Consider the following 13,727-nt stretch of genomic DNA (forward strand, 5'->3'; position numbering starts at 1 on the left):
CGTAACACCGAGAAGTGGCCTTGATGGTTAAAAAAATTCTCTTTGTTGATACTATAGGAAATATGAAGAAAGCATTATGGAGAATATCCATACTGATGTTATGGTGCAAAGGCTCTAGCCACAGTCGAACCTCGCTCAACCAATTACTATAAAAAAAAAAAACTCTTAAATCGATTGACTTCCGGCCAGCATCGATTCCTATCTTAATTTGATATGATATACACAAGTCACTAAAAATTCTGCGACACATTCGTCCTTCAGTTGAGATGGCTTACAAACAAGCGTTTTGTCTTTCCTTCATGATTTCCGATTTTTTTCTTCTGTAACAAGCGCTTACACCGGTCTCTCTAACAATGTACGTGTTGTTTATTTTTTAAAACTACTAGTCTGCTTACCTATCTTTATTTCTTGGCCTTTTGTCTTCAGTTACTCGTTTATTAATTTGAGTATTTTACGTGACTTTTAAGACTTTTCGTTCACCCTTCAGCTAACCTGGAAGAAAAAGAACTTCTCGGAAAAAGGAAGGCTGCTCTTCCTTCGGGCTCACTGACTCGAAGGGAGGAAGCAAAACGTGTTGCGACGGAAATTGTTCCAACACGTACCCGGATATTTGTTGTGGCTATAAAATGACTGACAAGATTAACTTTTAATCAAATGAACAGCGCTGCGGTGCAAGTACACTCTACTCTCTGTCAATATAGTAACGACGGTTGTTACAGCCCAACTTGCAAAAAAAAACAATAGGTATTAACTATTTACATACATTACTGAGGTGTCATCAATCTGTTTTGGTTCGCTACGCGTAAATTTTGCAACTGGTATAGGCAGGGATAACCTTGGATTTTCAGCGTCTTCTCGAAAACCTCTTTGGATAGAATCGGCGTTAGAATGGTTTGGAGGGTCAGTAAAATTCTCGCCACATTATTTCTTCATATAACGTTGTGTTTGAGTGTTCCACTGAGCGATTTTTATCCATATGGAGTCAGCAAAGGCGATACTGCACTTCCGCCAAATGACGACGGCGGTTCAGGAAAAATACCGATCTCAATTCGCTTTCCGTATTTTGACAAGAATCACGGTTCCTTATATGTAAGTACGCAGTGTTTTAATTTACTTTTGAGTGTGATTTATTTTTAAACTCAGCGGTAAATTTTACGAGACTTTTTCTTTAAATAAATACTGAAAAGCCTGCATTTTAATCGACTTCGATTGTACATGATGTCGCGCTAAATGTTTCAAAATTGAAACTCACGGACTGTATGAAAGAGTTTCTCCTTTCCTTACTTCAGTGAAAATTCTAGTGAGAATTGTCTATTCATAATGTCTCTGATTTCTAGTTTGTTTTATAAAATCGTCATGAACTACTCGCGTGACACTTGAAATATTTTGTCGGAACCACCGTTTGTCTCGCTTGATTAAATATAACTGAAAGCTATACTGATCAATAAAGTATTCAGACGACTTTACTTTAAAAGTCAATCGTTTAATTTTGAGCCGAATGATACAAGGTTGCTCGTTTATTCCTTCATATCTTCACTACCCAACAATATTTTTAATTGTTTGAATTTGTGTGATTACTCCAATACGCCACAGATGACCATTTTACCTTACCCATGTGGTACACCTGTGGTGTGACTCACGAGATATATCAGGAACTTCCTGCACACAAATCATCGCGATTTTAAGAGAAGACGAATAGAACGCAAGCAAACAACGAGAAAAATTATCGAATTCAGTATACAAGACTTTACATTTTCATTTTCAACCAGATTGTGAATTGAAAGCATGCGTGATGGTCGGGCAGGCGCGACAGTGTGACAGTGACATTTACTTGAATGACGTCAATTTTTTTCAAGGATTATTTTTCAGAGCCACGTAACTACCCAAAGAAAATTTATGAAATAAGAGAGTACAATCATACTTTTAGAGGCTATAAAAGCGCAAGGTTAAGCTTTTAAATAATCCGAACGCAAGCAGCAAAATCAAGAATCCATTCAGATTAAGCAAATCTGCGTGACCTCTCCGTTAAAGCACATGTTATATACGAGTCAGAGTTATAGTTAGTATAAATCCATTAGCGTTCTTTCACAAATACTGTAATCTGACAGGCTAGGCAACTCGCTATCTATTTTAGACTTTTAGAACAATCAGATTTATATAAGCTCGAGATTTCTATTTAAACAATAGAGTGTTTCTGTCTAGGAACTATAGTTCCGAGACGTAAACACTCTATTGTCTTTATTGTTTACTACTACATTTTCTTCCGCGCGCCAGTTGAAAAACAGTCAAAACCCACTAAATGTAGATCAATCAAATATTTATTCATGCGTGCAGTCTGTCACAAATGTCAATAATTCACAACCGTACACTGGCTAACTAATAAGTTATACCGATCAGAACTGAAAAGTCATTGTTTTTCGCGACCGTCAAACCATTCAAAATTTTTCACGGATGGGTACTATCCGTCCGGGTATTTTTCGCGGACGGGCACTATTTAGTTCTCATTAACCGAGCGGGAGGTCTGTATGGGAGATTATTATATGGCTGTGTCTCACAAGGACTGGGAACTACCGAATTCACGAATTTGATTGGCTGAAATCAATATTGAAAGCGGTCTAGATTTTCCCATCTAGACCGGCATTTAGACCGGTCTAGAAAAAAAAGGTACAAAGAATATAAAATATTGGCATATAAGACACAGCCATGTAATATACATCTTATTAACTGAGCTAGGTCGGTCTGTATGGGAGAATCTTGACCTCGGTCGTTGGTACAGACCTCACTGCGTTCGGTCTGTACTGGCGACCTCGGTCAAGATTCTCCCATACAGACCTCCCTCTCGGTTAATAAAAACTAAATCTTGACCGAGGTCGCTAGTACAGACCGAACGCAGTGAGGTCTGTACCAGCGACCGAGGTCAAGGTTCTCCCACACAGACCGACCTAGCTCGGTTAATAAGATGTTTATTATATGGCTGTCATATATGCCAATTTTTTATATTCTTTGTACCTTTTTTTCTAGACCCGTCTAGATGCCGGTCTAGCTGGGAAAATCTAGACCGCTTTCAATATTGATTTCAGCCAATCAAATTCGTGAATTCGGTAGTTCCCAGTCCTTGTGAGACACAGCCATATAATAAGGGCTGACAGTGTCTCTCCACGGATAAACACCATCGAGTCACGTGATCAACTTAAACCGATAAGAATTGGAGAAAATTTAGTGGTGAATTATAACGGTCTGATAGTTGCCCTGCGGAAATTTGATGATCTTCAAATAAATATTTGCCAGTGAGGCGAAGCTTCGAGGGCAAATATGCTCGACAGAAACTCTCTGTTGTTTAGATGGGTAGCGAGTATCTCAGCTAGTCTGATGGAACATGGGTCACAGATGTTCAGTCGACCAACCAAAAGGAAAAGAGAGGCGGCCTCATAATGTTTGATTTATTTTTTTTTTCTATGTTAATGCTTATCGCCCAGCTGAATTTCCTTTGATGTAATCTGTCAGCAGATTTTTTTTTAAAGCACATAAATTATAATACATGGCGGTGTTCATTTAAATTTACCAGCGGAAGCTGTGCGGAATCGTATCTTGTATGACTTAACAACGTAAAGACCCTTTTTGGAGGAGTATCGACTTTAAAACTATCTCTGCATCATTTATTTTACCTTTGGTCTGATTTTAAACTATTTTTATTTCAAATTTTACCTGTATTTTCTGATTTCAGGTGAACACAAATGGAGTTATCTCATTTCTGGTCTCAGTGAGTCAGTACACCCCAGCTCCATTCCCCCTGGGGGATAACCGACGCCTTATTTCCCCATTTTGGGGTGACGTGGATACCAGGAATGGGGGAACTGTACTATACAGGGAGTCCACAGACCGTGTATTGCTGGACCGAGCTACAAAGGATGTTCGACGGGCATTCTTAAATCATCAGAAATTCTCAGCCTCGTGGGTTTTCATTGCGACTTGGGACAGAGTGGCTTTCTTTGGAGCTGGAGGAAACTTTAAGAACAAGGTAGTGATTCGATCGCTTTCGGCCCAATTGAGATTTAGAGACAAAGGAATAATGATAATAATAATTTTATAAAAATCGCTAAAAAAAGGATAACGAGCTAATTGTATTTTGAAATACCAGTCGATGAAAACGTCTTTAGAGTTCTTAAGGGAAGTTGTGCTTTTAGTCGTCATACTCAATACAGTACAATTCAATACAATACAGTGCTTTATTCAAGAGAAGAAAATCAAAAATTACAAAAATGTCTTTCAAAAGGAGATATCTAGAGGTCAACCCTATATAAAAGATTCACCGAAATAAAGAAATAAAAAGATAAACCAAAACATTATATACAGATAATTAAAAACTATTTACCATCTTCTCAATCAACTTTCATGTAAATCCTTAATCTGCTACGAAGTAAAGTCAATGAACCTGCGTGTACAATGTCTTTAGGTAAGTTATTCCACATATTAACGATCCGTACAAAGAAAGAAAATTTGTAGCAATTTAGAATGGCTACTTTTACGTAGAGTTTATAATCGTGGTTGGCTCTAGTTCGATTACATTTAGTAAGTTCGAAAAAGTCAGAAAAAGGAAGACTATCTATTCCCAGAACTATCTTATAGAACTGGATCAGAGATAAATACTCTCTACGTTTCTCCAAAGTTTGCCAATTCAATAAGAGGCAGTGGTCTTCGCATTGTATTGGGGAATACAAACAAGTTTTAATGAAATCAGAAAATGCGAAAAGCTCAGTGTTACAATTATCTATGTGTAGAAACTCCAAGGCTTAAATAAGTGAAAAACTGTTGAGAAAAATTTCCATAAAAAAATAAATAGAATTTGATGGTCGCATGAGATGGCATGAGATGCTATGATATAGCTGCATAGTGCATACGAGTTTTTTCGTTACTCTGGCATACCCATCTTCTCCAGTTTTGTTGTTGTTGTTGTTGTTGTTTTTGTTTTTGGTCTTCTTTTTGCTTTTCTTTTTCTCACTAACGTTAATTCACAAGTGGAGGATCTTGAGTAAAAGGGGAGGGACTGACCACAGCGAAAAAAAACATTTCATATTTGACATCGGCCAGCTTTCTGCCAATCAGTTTAATTTTTTCGATGTGACATGGCGTGGTCAAATTTCAGTCCGAATGAGGTTCTTGATTGAACTGCCACCCCAGTTCGGAAAAATACGCAAATTTTATTCGCAATACCAACAGTTTAGGGTCCTTCGTGAAACGTAACTTTCTACTCTGCATCTTTTTTGGTTTCAGGTTAACAATTTTCAAGCGGTGTTGATTACAAATGGTCGTCATTCATTTGCCTTATTCAATTATAATCAAATAGTGTGGACAACGGGTACGGCCAGCGGAGGGACTGAGGACGGATTGGGTGGAAACCCTGCTCAGGTGAGTCTCTGAGTGTACCGTAATGGAAAATCATCAAGCAAAAGCAATGAGAAAAGTAGATTATTTCTACTATCCTCTGTGGCCACAATATTGCACGATGTTACTATAAATGTATGGAACTGATGTAGATTTTACTTTGAATTACAGGGCGGATTTAATGCAGGAGATGGGGTAAGGTTCTTCATTATCCCTGGCTCCCGAACAAATGACATCCTTAATCTTCCTTCCACCTCCAATGTGGCCCGAGACGGTCAGTGGATGTTCCGAACCGATGAAGTGAGTGTGGAAGCTGGGGGATGCAACACAAAAGGTACATAATGTTGTTGACAAGTATTTAAATAAAGATTACGGAGTCGTTATCATAAGTCTGTGGATGTCGTAGGAGCGGACAAGCAGCGGACATACCTTAAAAAAATTAGACCAAGCAATAAGATCAAAAATAATGACTGAGTATTTAGTCTGTGGAAAAGAAAAACAAATTTAGGGGACAGTAACTTTAAAATGAACTAGCTTTTCTTTTTTATTCTTACTTTTTTTAAATATGCGCGCATCTCTGTACTCAACGTTGTAGCATTTAGCGCGAATGAAAAATTTGCACTTTGTTCATCCCCTGCTCCGCAAAATATATTTCTTTAGAAAAGATCCCTCGAAATGAAGAACCGCAAAAAAAATTACTACATTTAGTGCTGCGCGCTAATTATTTTCTTTTTGCTAATTTTTTTGCTTTTCTGACTCCCGCCGTGGACTTCGCCGGAAAGGAGGTGCCGCTGGTAGTCTTAACAGTCCCCTGGGGACATGTCAGTCATTGCGAACCGCAATTAAAACCACAGTAGTATTTTTGGTTTACACGCTGTCCTAACATTGTATTCTTCTGTTTTCTTCGTAATAAACAGGATCTCTGACCATATCGCCTCGATCAGGGATCATGTTAGGAGGTACAAACGTGAAAATGAGTGGGCCTTGCTTCACTGCGGATGATAACATTGTGGTTCAACTTGACAACGACGTCAACATTAATGCAACATTTAGCGATGAGCTAACGTCATCAGTTACCATACCCGTGTTGAACAAGACAGGACGACTATCATTCAAGTTATCTACTAACGGCGGTAATTCATTTGATTACAATGGAGTGTACACATCAGGTATTTCATCGAATATATATATTATTTTCAGTTATCCATTGAACTCGATTTTGTCATCAATCAAAAGCGTAAATTTAACGATAAATTTAAAAGAAAGAAGAGGAATTTGATTTTTTAGACGAACGTTTCAACGTAATTTTTGGTCGACAACCAAGCTTAATATTTGACTTCTTTTAAAAATATCTGCTCAAGCAACTTTCGCCATGGGATTCTATGGCCAAACCCACCAACAAGCTATATATGGCTCAAATAGTAGAGTATCAGATCGTAAAATGGGACCTCGCCGAGGCTCGAATCTTCACAAGGCCCTCAGATGCTTATAATATCTTTCAAGAACACCATGCACCACTGGCCACGACGGTCAAGTTTCCCGATAATTTAATTTCTTTCCTATGCATATAATCTCTTTTATTTTAGTTCCCATAAATCGATACACTCCCGAGGTCAAGCGAAAGGACGGTGATATATGGCAGGAGAATTCCACGGTAGACATTAGTTGGGACTCGGGAAGCATTGGCGGACTGGACGAGGAAGTATCGATTGATTTGGCGCGCTATAAAATGGGAGATGATGATGTTCCCGTACTGGACAGCTTTCGCGAAGTAGTAAACACTCAGCTAAATTCTGGACATAGTCAGTTTACGGTTACAAAAGGAGAGGGAGACGGGTAAGGGGGATTCATTTAGCAGTAATGTGCAGGAAAAAATCATTATTTTGTTGTGCTTTTATCATCTTATCGATAACTTTCTGCATGAGGCTGCATTGCCGTCCATTCGCATCAGACGCATATCTATGGACTGTTTGAGAGGATATATGGATATAACGCAGCTATGCGTCTTCTAGGTCACTAAGCAGAGAACTCAGACGAAAACAGTTGCCAAATATTTTTCGGAGTTGTTTTAAAAGCCTGTTCAAAAGGAGCGCTCACTCTGTCGATTAAGACCTGATCACAAATCAGTTGTTACCTCAGTTGCAATTCACTTTTTGTTTTTGTCAGTGACTTTTAAGCTGCGCGTTTTGTGTCAGTAGAAAAGTGTTCTGTTCTAATAATCACAGCGAAAATGGTTTCGATAGCAACTGGTGGTAGAATGGAATATTTGAACAAACTGTCTGGTAAAGAAGAAAGCGTTTGTGATAAAGTTGTAAGACAATTCCGCGAACCCGAGAAGCATGCTGACAAGTTCTCTGACGACTTGGACGCTGTAGAAGAATTGTATTGTCAAGTAAAAAAAGATGCAGAAAGATTTCGGCTGAAGGCTGAAGCCGAGAAAGAGATGTTAAAGAGAGATGCTACCTTGAGAGCTAAATTGTATTCTTCCTTCATGGAAAAGAAAGAAAAACTAAACCGAAGGAGTGCCAAATAGGAGCTGAAATGCCCGGCTGAGGGAAAGATGCCTGAAGCAGCTGAGAATGCACATCGGCTAACTGTGACTGGTCGAGTGTGTCACTATGTCAGGATTGGATGTGCCTTGGTGTTTGACGCAGTAGCTGCGTATGGTCTCTTTCAGCTTACTCAGCCATACCTTTTTTAAATTACGGGGCCGGGCCCCTAAAAAAAGATGGGCCCATCGGTAAGGGATTGAATAGCTTACGAAGAGTTCCTCCCTTATGGCGAACTCCATTGCGCTTGCGAAAAAAGAAAACAATTGATGCTATTGCGCCGCACGGAATTCTTGGAGGGAGATTTCTGTTCTTTTACTTCTGACTCGAGAAAATCAGACCCTTGATGTCTACAGATAATTAATGAAATAATTGGTTTGGGTGTTTTTCTCATAGTTAATATTGTCTTTTCACCATTATTTTTAGGAAAATCGATGATCGTTTTATCAATCTTGTTCGAGTGTCAAGAAAAAACAGTTACAGTAATGTTTCTAAGTCTCAGTGGGTGTGGAGTGAAGTGTTTTCTTGGAAAAATGAGCCGTGGGCTGATCGTAGATGTAATAAATGGCATAAAAAAGAACCTAATCCAGAAAAATTCAGAGGTATTTATTAGAAACTTAATTCCATATGCCTTCGCGAAGGAAAAGATTAATGTAATGTTACTGGAAATATGCTCTCCCATAAAGTGGCAATTTTGGAATGATCTATCGATGCTTCTTAAAGAGAACAAATTTTGCGTTTTGAAGTCTGGATTTAATAGTAGAGCTGAATGGGTTAACACTGAAGCTAACTCGAGTTAGAGGCCATTTTCCTGGAAGATAAATTTTTAGTCATTAACTTTCAGAAGTTAGCATTCTAAAAGAGTGAAGGGGAAGACGCACCCATTTTGCGGTAAAGGAGACGTTCTTGCACGCCAAAAATTAGCGGTTAGTTTTCGAGCCTGTTAGAATCGTAGTGACAAAAGTAAATTAATTTTTTTGAAACATAAACTACTGTATTTTCTTATTCAGGAGATCCCAGCATGCAGCCCTGCCCTCTGAGGTTGACTCAGGCTATGGCAGATCGCGGGCGCTACATGTCTGATGAGGAATGCAATCCCAAAAATCGCGATGGATGTGATCGATACCACAAAGGAGCTTTGCAATGTTTTTTAATGGTCAATCCTAGGTTAGTAGTTATTAACTTTCGTTAAGTCGAAGTTTACCAGCAGATATCATGGAGGAAGTGTCGTGAAATAACAAAGTCGTCTCTTCTAACTGTTGTGTTTAAGTAGCCACATTGTGCGAAGAAAAAAAGGAACTTATAAGGACAAAAGAGAGGCTAATTGCAACAAATTTTAAATGCAACTTGCCTCGATTTAATGCACTGGACCCAGTTCTAGTTCTTTTCGTCCAAATATAGGTAGAGCGTGAAGCACTGATTTACCTTTTTCTTCCATAGTGCCACAGGCTCTGGACAGCAGTGCTGCTATAACAGCTTTGGCAACTTAATGATGGGCCAACCAGATGCAGGGTCCCTCGACCGCGTTCATCCTAATGCTGGTCTCCCTGTGATATCCCATTTCTTCCACGATAAGGTGCCGTACGATGACTGCTGCCGCAATTCTAAGAATTGTGAAAAGTACTTTGAGAAGCGCCCTTCAGACGACGGCTCAAAATACCAAGCACCAAGACCCGGTAATTCTTAATTGATCAAAAAGTGTAATGCGGCAGGTAGATGAGGCGATAGCCTAACGGTTGGAGTGGACAAAGAGTGGTCGCCCGAATTGACGATCGAGAACGCAAACTGTACGAAAAAGCTGCGCATGCGCTGAGGAATGGCGCGGACCGGTTACTGTATTTCCGAATGGTATCAAATTTGCTCTGAAAATATACGAATGATTTGCATAATTTGGTAAACGCGACTTGGTGGTTCGGTTTGTTTATAAAAAGTCTAAACAAACACAAATCCCCTTACCGATCAACCAAAACTGTGACAAATTTATAAATTTATGAATAAGTCAAATTTGGTTTGAATTATTCATAATTAAGTACATTACAGTGTAGTTTTTTCGTACAAATAAACCCAGTAGTCTCGATAACAGACCGCAGAAATGACGCGCACTGTCCACTTACCCGGGAACGGCGCGTAAAATGGCCGTTTACAGTGTTCAATTACTGCCCAATTAGAAGCTCATCGCACACTTTGTTCTATTGATAGACAAAGCGGAATGCTAATGGCCAATGACATTCAGGCACTTTGTTTTATCTTTGATAAAAAGGGGGGAAAAACTAACAGTACTTTGATAGTAATTTTCTTTAGCAGTTCACGTTCTGTATTTCAATAAATACTTTTTTCCTTCCCCTATAGCTACCGGTTTTGGGGACCCACACATGGTTACCTTAGATGAGAAGCCATTTACGTTCAACGGATATGGCGAATACTTCATTTTGAAAGTGAAAGGGGTGGAATTTACTCTACAGGGGCGTATGGAGCCACTTTTAGCAGACGATGGATCTCCTTCAAAAGCCACGGTATACACGGCATTTGTAGCCAGGGAGAACGGATCAGACATGGTGCAGGTCAGCAAAATGAGGAGAGAGTACAAAAAAAGCGATTAATATATATATCTGTGGCGATGGACCACGCGCAAAATTGAAGTTTGGTACTGATTAAGTTTCACGATGTTATCATATCAGGCCATCATTGCCATGCTCGACACAAGGTAGCCTATTGCTTAGCATGTTGCGCGCAAGACCAATAGATCTAGACGGCTCCGGTCCAGGTTCACTCCTTGGCTGGGTCATCTAGTTTGCCCTTAATGGGCCCCTTTCTACCCAGGAGCATAAATCGCTAACAGGAAATTGGATCATCCTTGGTGTGGGCCAGCATGTCCTCAATCATTTGTGAATACAATTAAAGTAATTGTTGTACTTGTTTAAACGCTAATCTCTTCTTTTGCTCAGTTTAGATCCAGCTGAATGGTCGTGGCTTAGTGGATGTTTTGGTGAACGGGGAAAGAGTTGATTTTGATGAGCTCTCCCTTCTGGAATTCACCGGAGTCTCCGTGTTGTATTACATCAACACTACCAAATATTCCATCATTTTTAACTCCGGCATCTCTGTTACAGTTGAAGGGCAACAAGAGTTACTTGGTCTCGTGACTTTGGTGCCAACAATTTTTAAAGGTAAAAATCAAGAGAAACTCTCTCCTAAGTACAAATATTCGTCTCCGCAGTTTATTTTTGACGTTTGTGAGTCTTTCTAAAGAGCAGATTAGTCAAGTTCTTTACTCTAAGTTATTGACAGAGCTTTTCATCTTTGATTTATGGCTCAAGCGCGATGTGCCCAGGTCTTAAGCCGACGGGAAACGCCAAATTGAGGAGTTATGCAAAAAGTTGGCGAAACGTATTGGACTCCTTCGTCACATAAGTCCTTATCTGAAACGCAATCAACGTGACATATACTACTCTACGATCATTAAACCTGTAATGCTTTACGGTAGCACGACATGGACCTCTTGCAGTAAAGAAAATCTTTTGAAAGTCCTGCGTCTTCAAAAACGTGCGGCTAGAATTATCCTTGATGCCGAAAGAACAGCACCTTCTGTCGGCTTATTTAACACCTTAAAGTGGGTTCCTTTTTATGCTGAATCATACGTCAATCGATGCGCTCTAACCTACAAAAGGCTTAATGGAAATACCCCGCAATATATAAATGATATTCTTATCAGAAACTCTGACACTCATAATAGACAAACCCGTTTCTGTAATTTAAACTTAATGTGCCCGCGTTTTAAGAGAAGTTCTGAAGGGGGTCGAGCGTTTGCTGTGCGAGCCACGAAAGAATGGAACAAATTAAGTGTGGACATTAAACGGAGTACCAGTGTAAAACGTTTTAAGCGTTCCCTTTTTAAAATAATTTTAGATAATCAAATTCTTAGCAAATTATTCCTGTAATTTTTTTTATATTTTTAAATATTTTACGATGTATATAGGTTAATTATTTTATTTTAATTATTCCTAATATTGTTACGTTTGTTACAATTCCTTTTTTTCCGAATTTTAATTTTCGAGGGCCATTAGTTTATCAGTTTCATTACTGTCACATGTTACCCTCGTTAAATAAAGTCTTACCTTACCTTACCTTACCATAATAAATTGTAAATCGCTGAAAAAACTGAGACCTACAAAGTTTTCTGTAACGTGCGTCAAACTGGTTTGGGGAAACGATCCGTGGGGATTCGTATTTGAACGACACACTTCGAAAGCAAAACGAGGCTATTTGTTATTTAGCCTTAATTAATCGTTAACAAACAAGTTGAAGGAAACAAAGGATTCAAATGAGTGATTTTGGATGAAAAAGTAGCCGAAGGATGGCCTCCCAAATTGACCTATCGAAATGCGTTTGGTAACTGTACGTGAGATTACATAGAAACGAAACAACATGACATACCCAACACCTTGAATAGACAGGCTGAAAAATCGAAGTAAGACCCAAACTGAAATTTAAATTCTTCATTGCAGGTAATACATCCGGTCTCCTTGGATACTGGGATGACAGCCAAGAAACGGAGTTCCTCAAACCCGACGGAACATTCCTGAATACAAATTCGAGTTTGGAAATCATACACAGGGAGTTTGGAAAATTATGTACGTAACTCAATTACTTCAAGAAAGCTTACTGCCAGTTATGATTGCTTTATGGTCTTCTTTATGTTACTCCAGGTTACGGAATAACCTTCCAGAGGTTCGCAAGTAATAGAAATTTCGCAAAGCCCTTTTCAAGATTCCTTAATCTATATATCGAAAGCCTATGGAGCTGGCTTTAAATATAATCTATAAGTTAGAAATACATTATGTCAAGGTGTTTTTTTGGTATTATTTTGTTTAAAAGATCTCAATAAAATTGATTAATTTGAATTTAAAACTACGTTGTTTAGGACTTTCAAAGACAGATATCTAAATTTTCCAATATGTATCAAGTTTCTTCCCTCGTTCTCTTAAAGGCTAACAAAGTAAGAAAAAATAACGAGACTAGAGTCACACAGGAAATTCCAAGGATGTTGTTGAATAGCTCTTTTCCCTGTGTTACCATCCTTTATAAGTACGCTTGACTGTTACAACTCTTCTTTCTTCCGCAGGGGTCACCAAACCAGACGATTCTCTCTTTGTTTATCAACAAGGGCAGGACCACTCCACATTTCACCATCCAAATTTTCAGCCAATATTTCCGGACAGTCAAAAATTGAATTTCACCGATAAGGTGCTGGAGAAGGAGGCCCAGGATGTCTGCGGAGAAAGCTCCGAGTGTTTGTTCGATATTTTCACAACCGGCAAAGTGCAAATCGGACGAGCTACAAAAGAGACTGTGACTCAGTTTGTTGCTGTAGTGAACGACACTGTGAAGCCAGGTTGAGAATATTCATTCTTATAGTTTATTGCAATAACTAAAAAATTAATTCTCAGTAGTTGATCTGTCAGTAGGGTGTTTACGAGCTTCAACAATTCTGAATCGCAAAATGAGGCCAGGTGTTAGACCATTAGGGTGAAAATGAGTTTTATTTACATAAAAATAGAAATCAATTTTGTCCAGAAGGCTTTCCACTTCGTGTCTGCAGTTCAAGACAAGGCTTTGGGCGTCCCGTAAATTGTACAAGGATGCCAGCCTGTGTTGGGTCTTTTGGGTGAAAATGAGTTATTTTACACAAGGAAAAGATCATTTTCGTCCAGAAGGCTTTGCACTTCGTGTCTGCGGTTTAAAATTGGGGTTTTCGGTGTATCGTAAATTGCTCAATTCTATTAGGCCGTGCAGACT

General features: G+C 39.0%; 1 protein-coding gene across 1 annotated transcript in view; it reads left to right on the top strand.

The window, feature by feature from the left end:
* The first annotated feature begins 646 nt into the window (after positions 1 to 646).
* Positions 647 to 13,727, top strand: part of LOC148733651 (sushi domain-containing protein 2-like) — a 15,145-nt gene continuing 2,064 nt past the window's right edge. Inside the window, exons 1-13 of the mRNA XM_088755840.1 lie at positions 647 to 1,089; positions 3,725 to 4,018; positions 5,272 to 5,406; positions 5,554 to 5,716; positions 6,300 to 6,551; positions 6,969 to 7,218; positions 8,358 to 8,533; positions 8,942 to 9,098; positions 9,372 to 9,607; positions 10,281 to 10,492; positions 10,882 to 11,098; positions 12,437 to 12,562; positions 13,054 to 13,323. Coding sequence (XP_088611966.1) covers positions 889 to 1,089; positions 3,725 to 4,018; positions 5,272 to 5,406; positions 5,554 to 5,716; positions 6,300 to 6,551; positions 6,969 to 7,218; positions 8,358 to 8,533; positions 8,942 to 9,098; positions 9,372 to 9,607; positions 10,281 to 10,492; positions 10,882 to 11,098; positions 12,437 to 12,562; positions 13,054 to 13,323 — 2,689 coding nt within the window. The 5' untranslated portion in view covers positions 647 to 888. The remainder of the gene's footprint in view (positions 1,090 to 3,724; positions 4,019 to 5,271; positions 5,407 to 5,553; positions 5,717 to 6,299; positions 6,552 to 6,968; positions 7,219 to 8,357; positions 8,534 to 8,941; positions 9,099 to 9,371; positions 9,608 to 10,280; positions 10,493 to 10,881; positions 11,099 to 12,436; positions 12,563 to 13,053; positions 13,324 to 13,727) is intronic.

Source organism: Stylophora pistillata, chromosome 4 (assembly GCF_964205215.1).
Source record: "Stylophora pistillata chromosome 4, jaStyPist1.2, whole genome shotgun sequence".
Lineage (NCBI taxonomy): Eukaryota > Metazoa > Cnidaria > Anthozoa > Scleractinia > Pocilloporidae > Stylophora > Stylophora pistillata.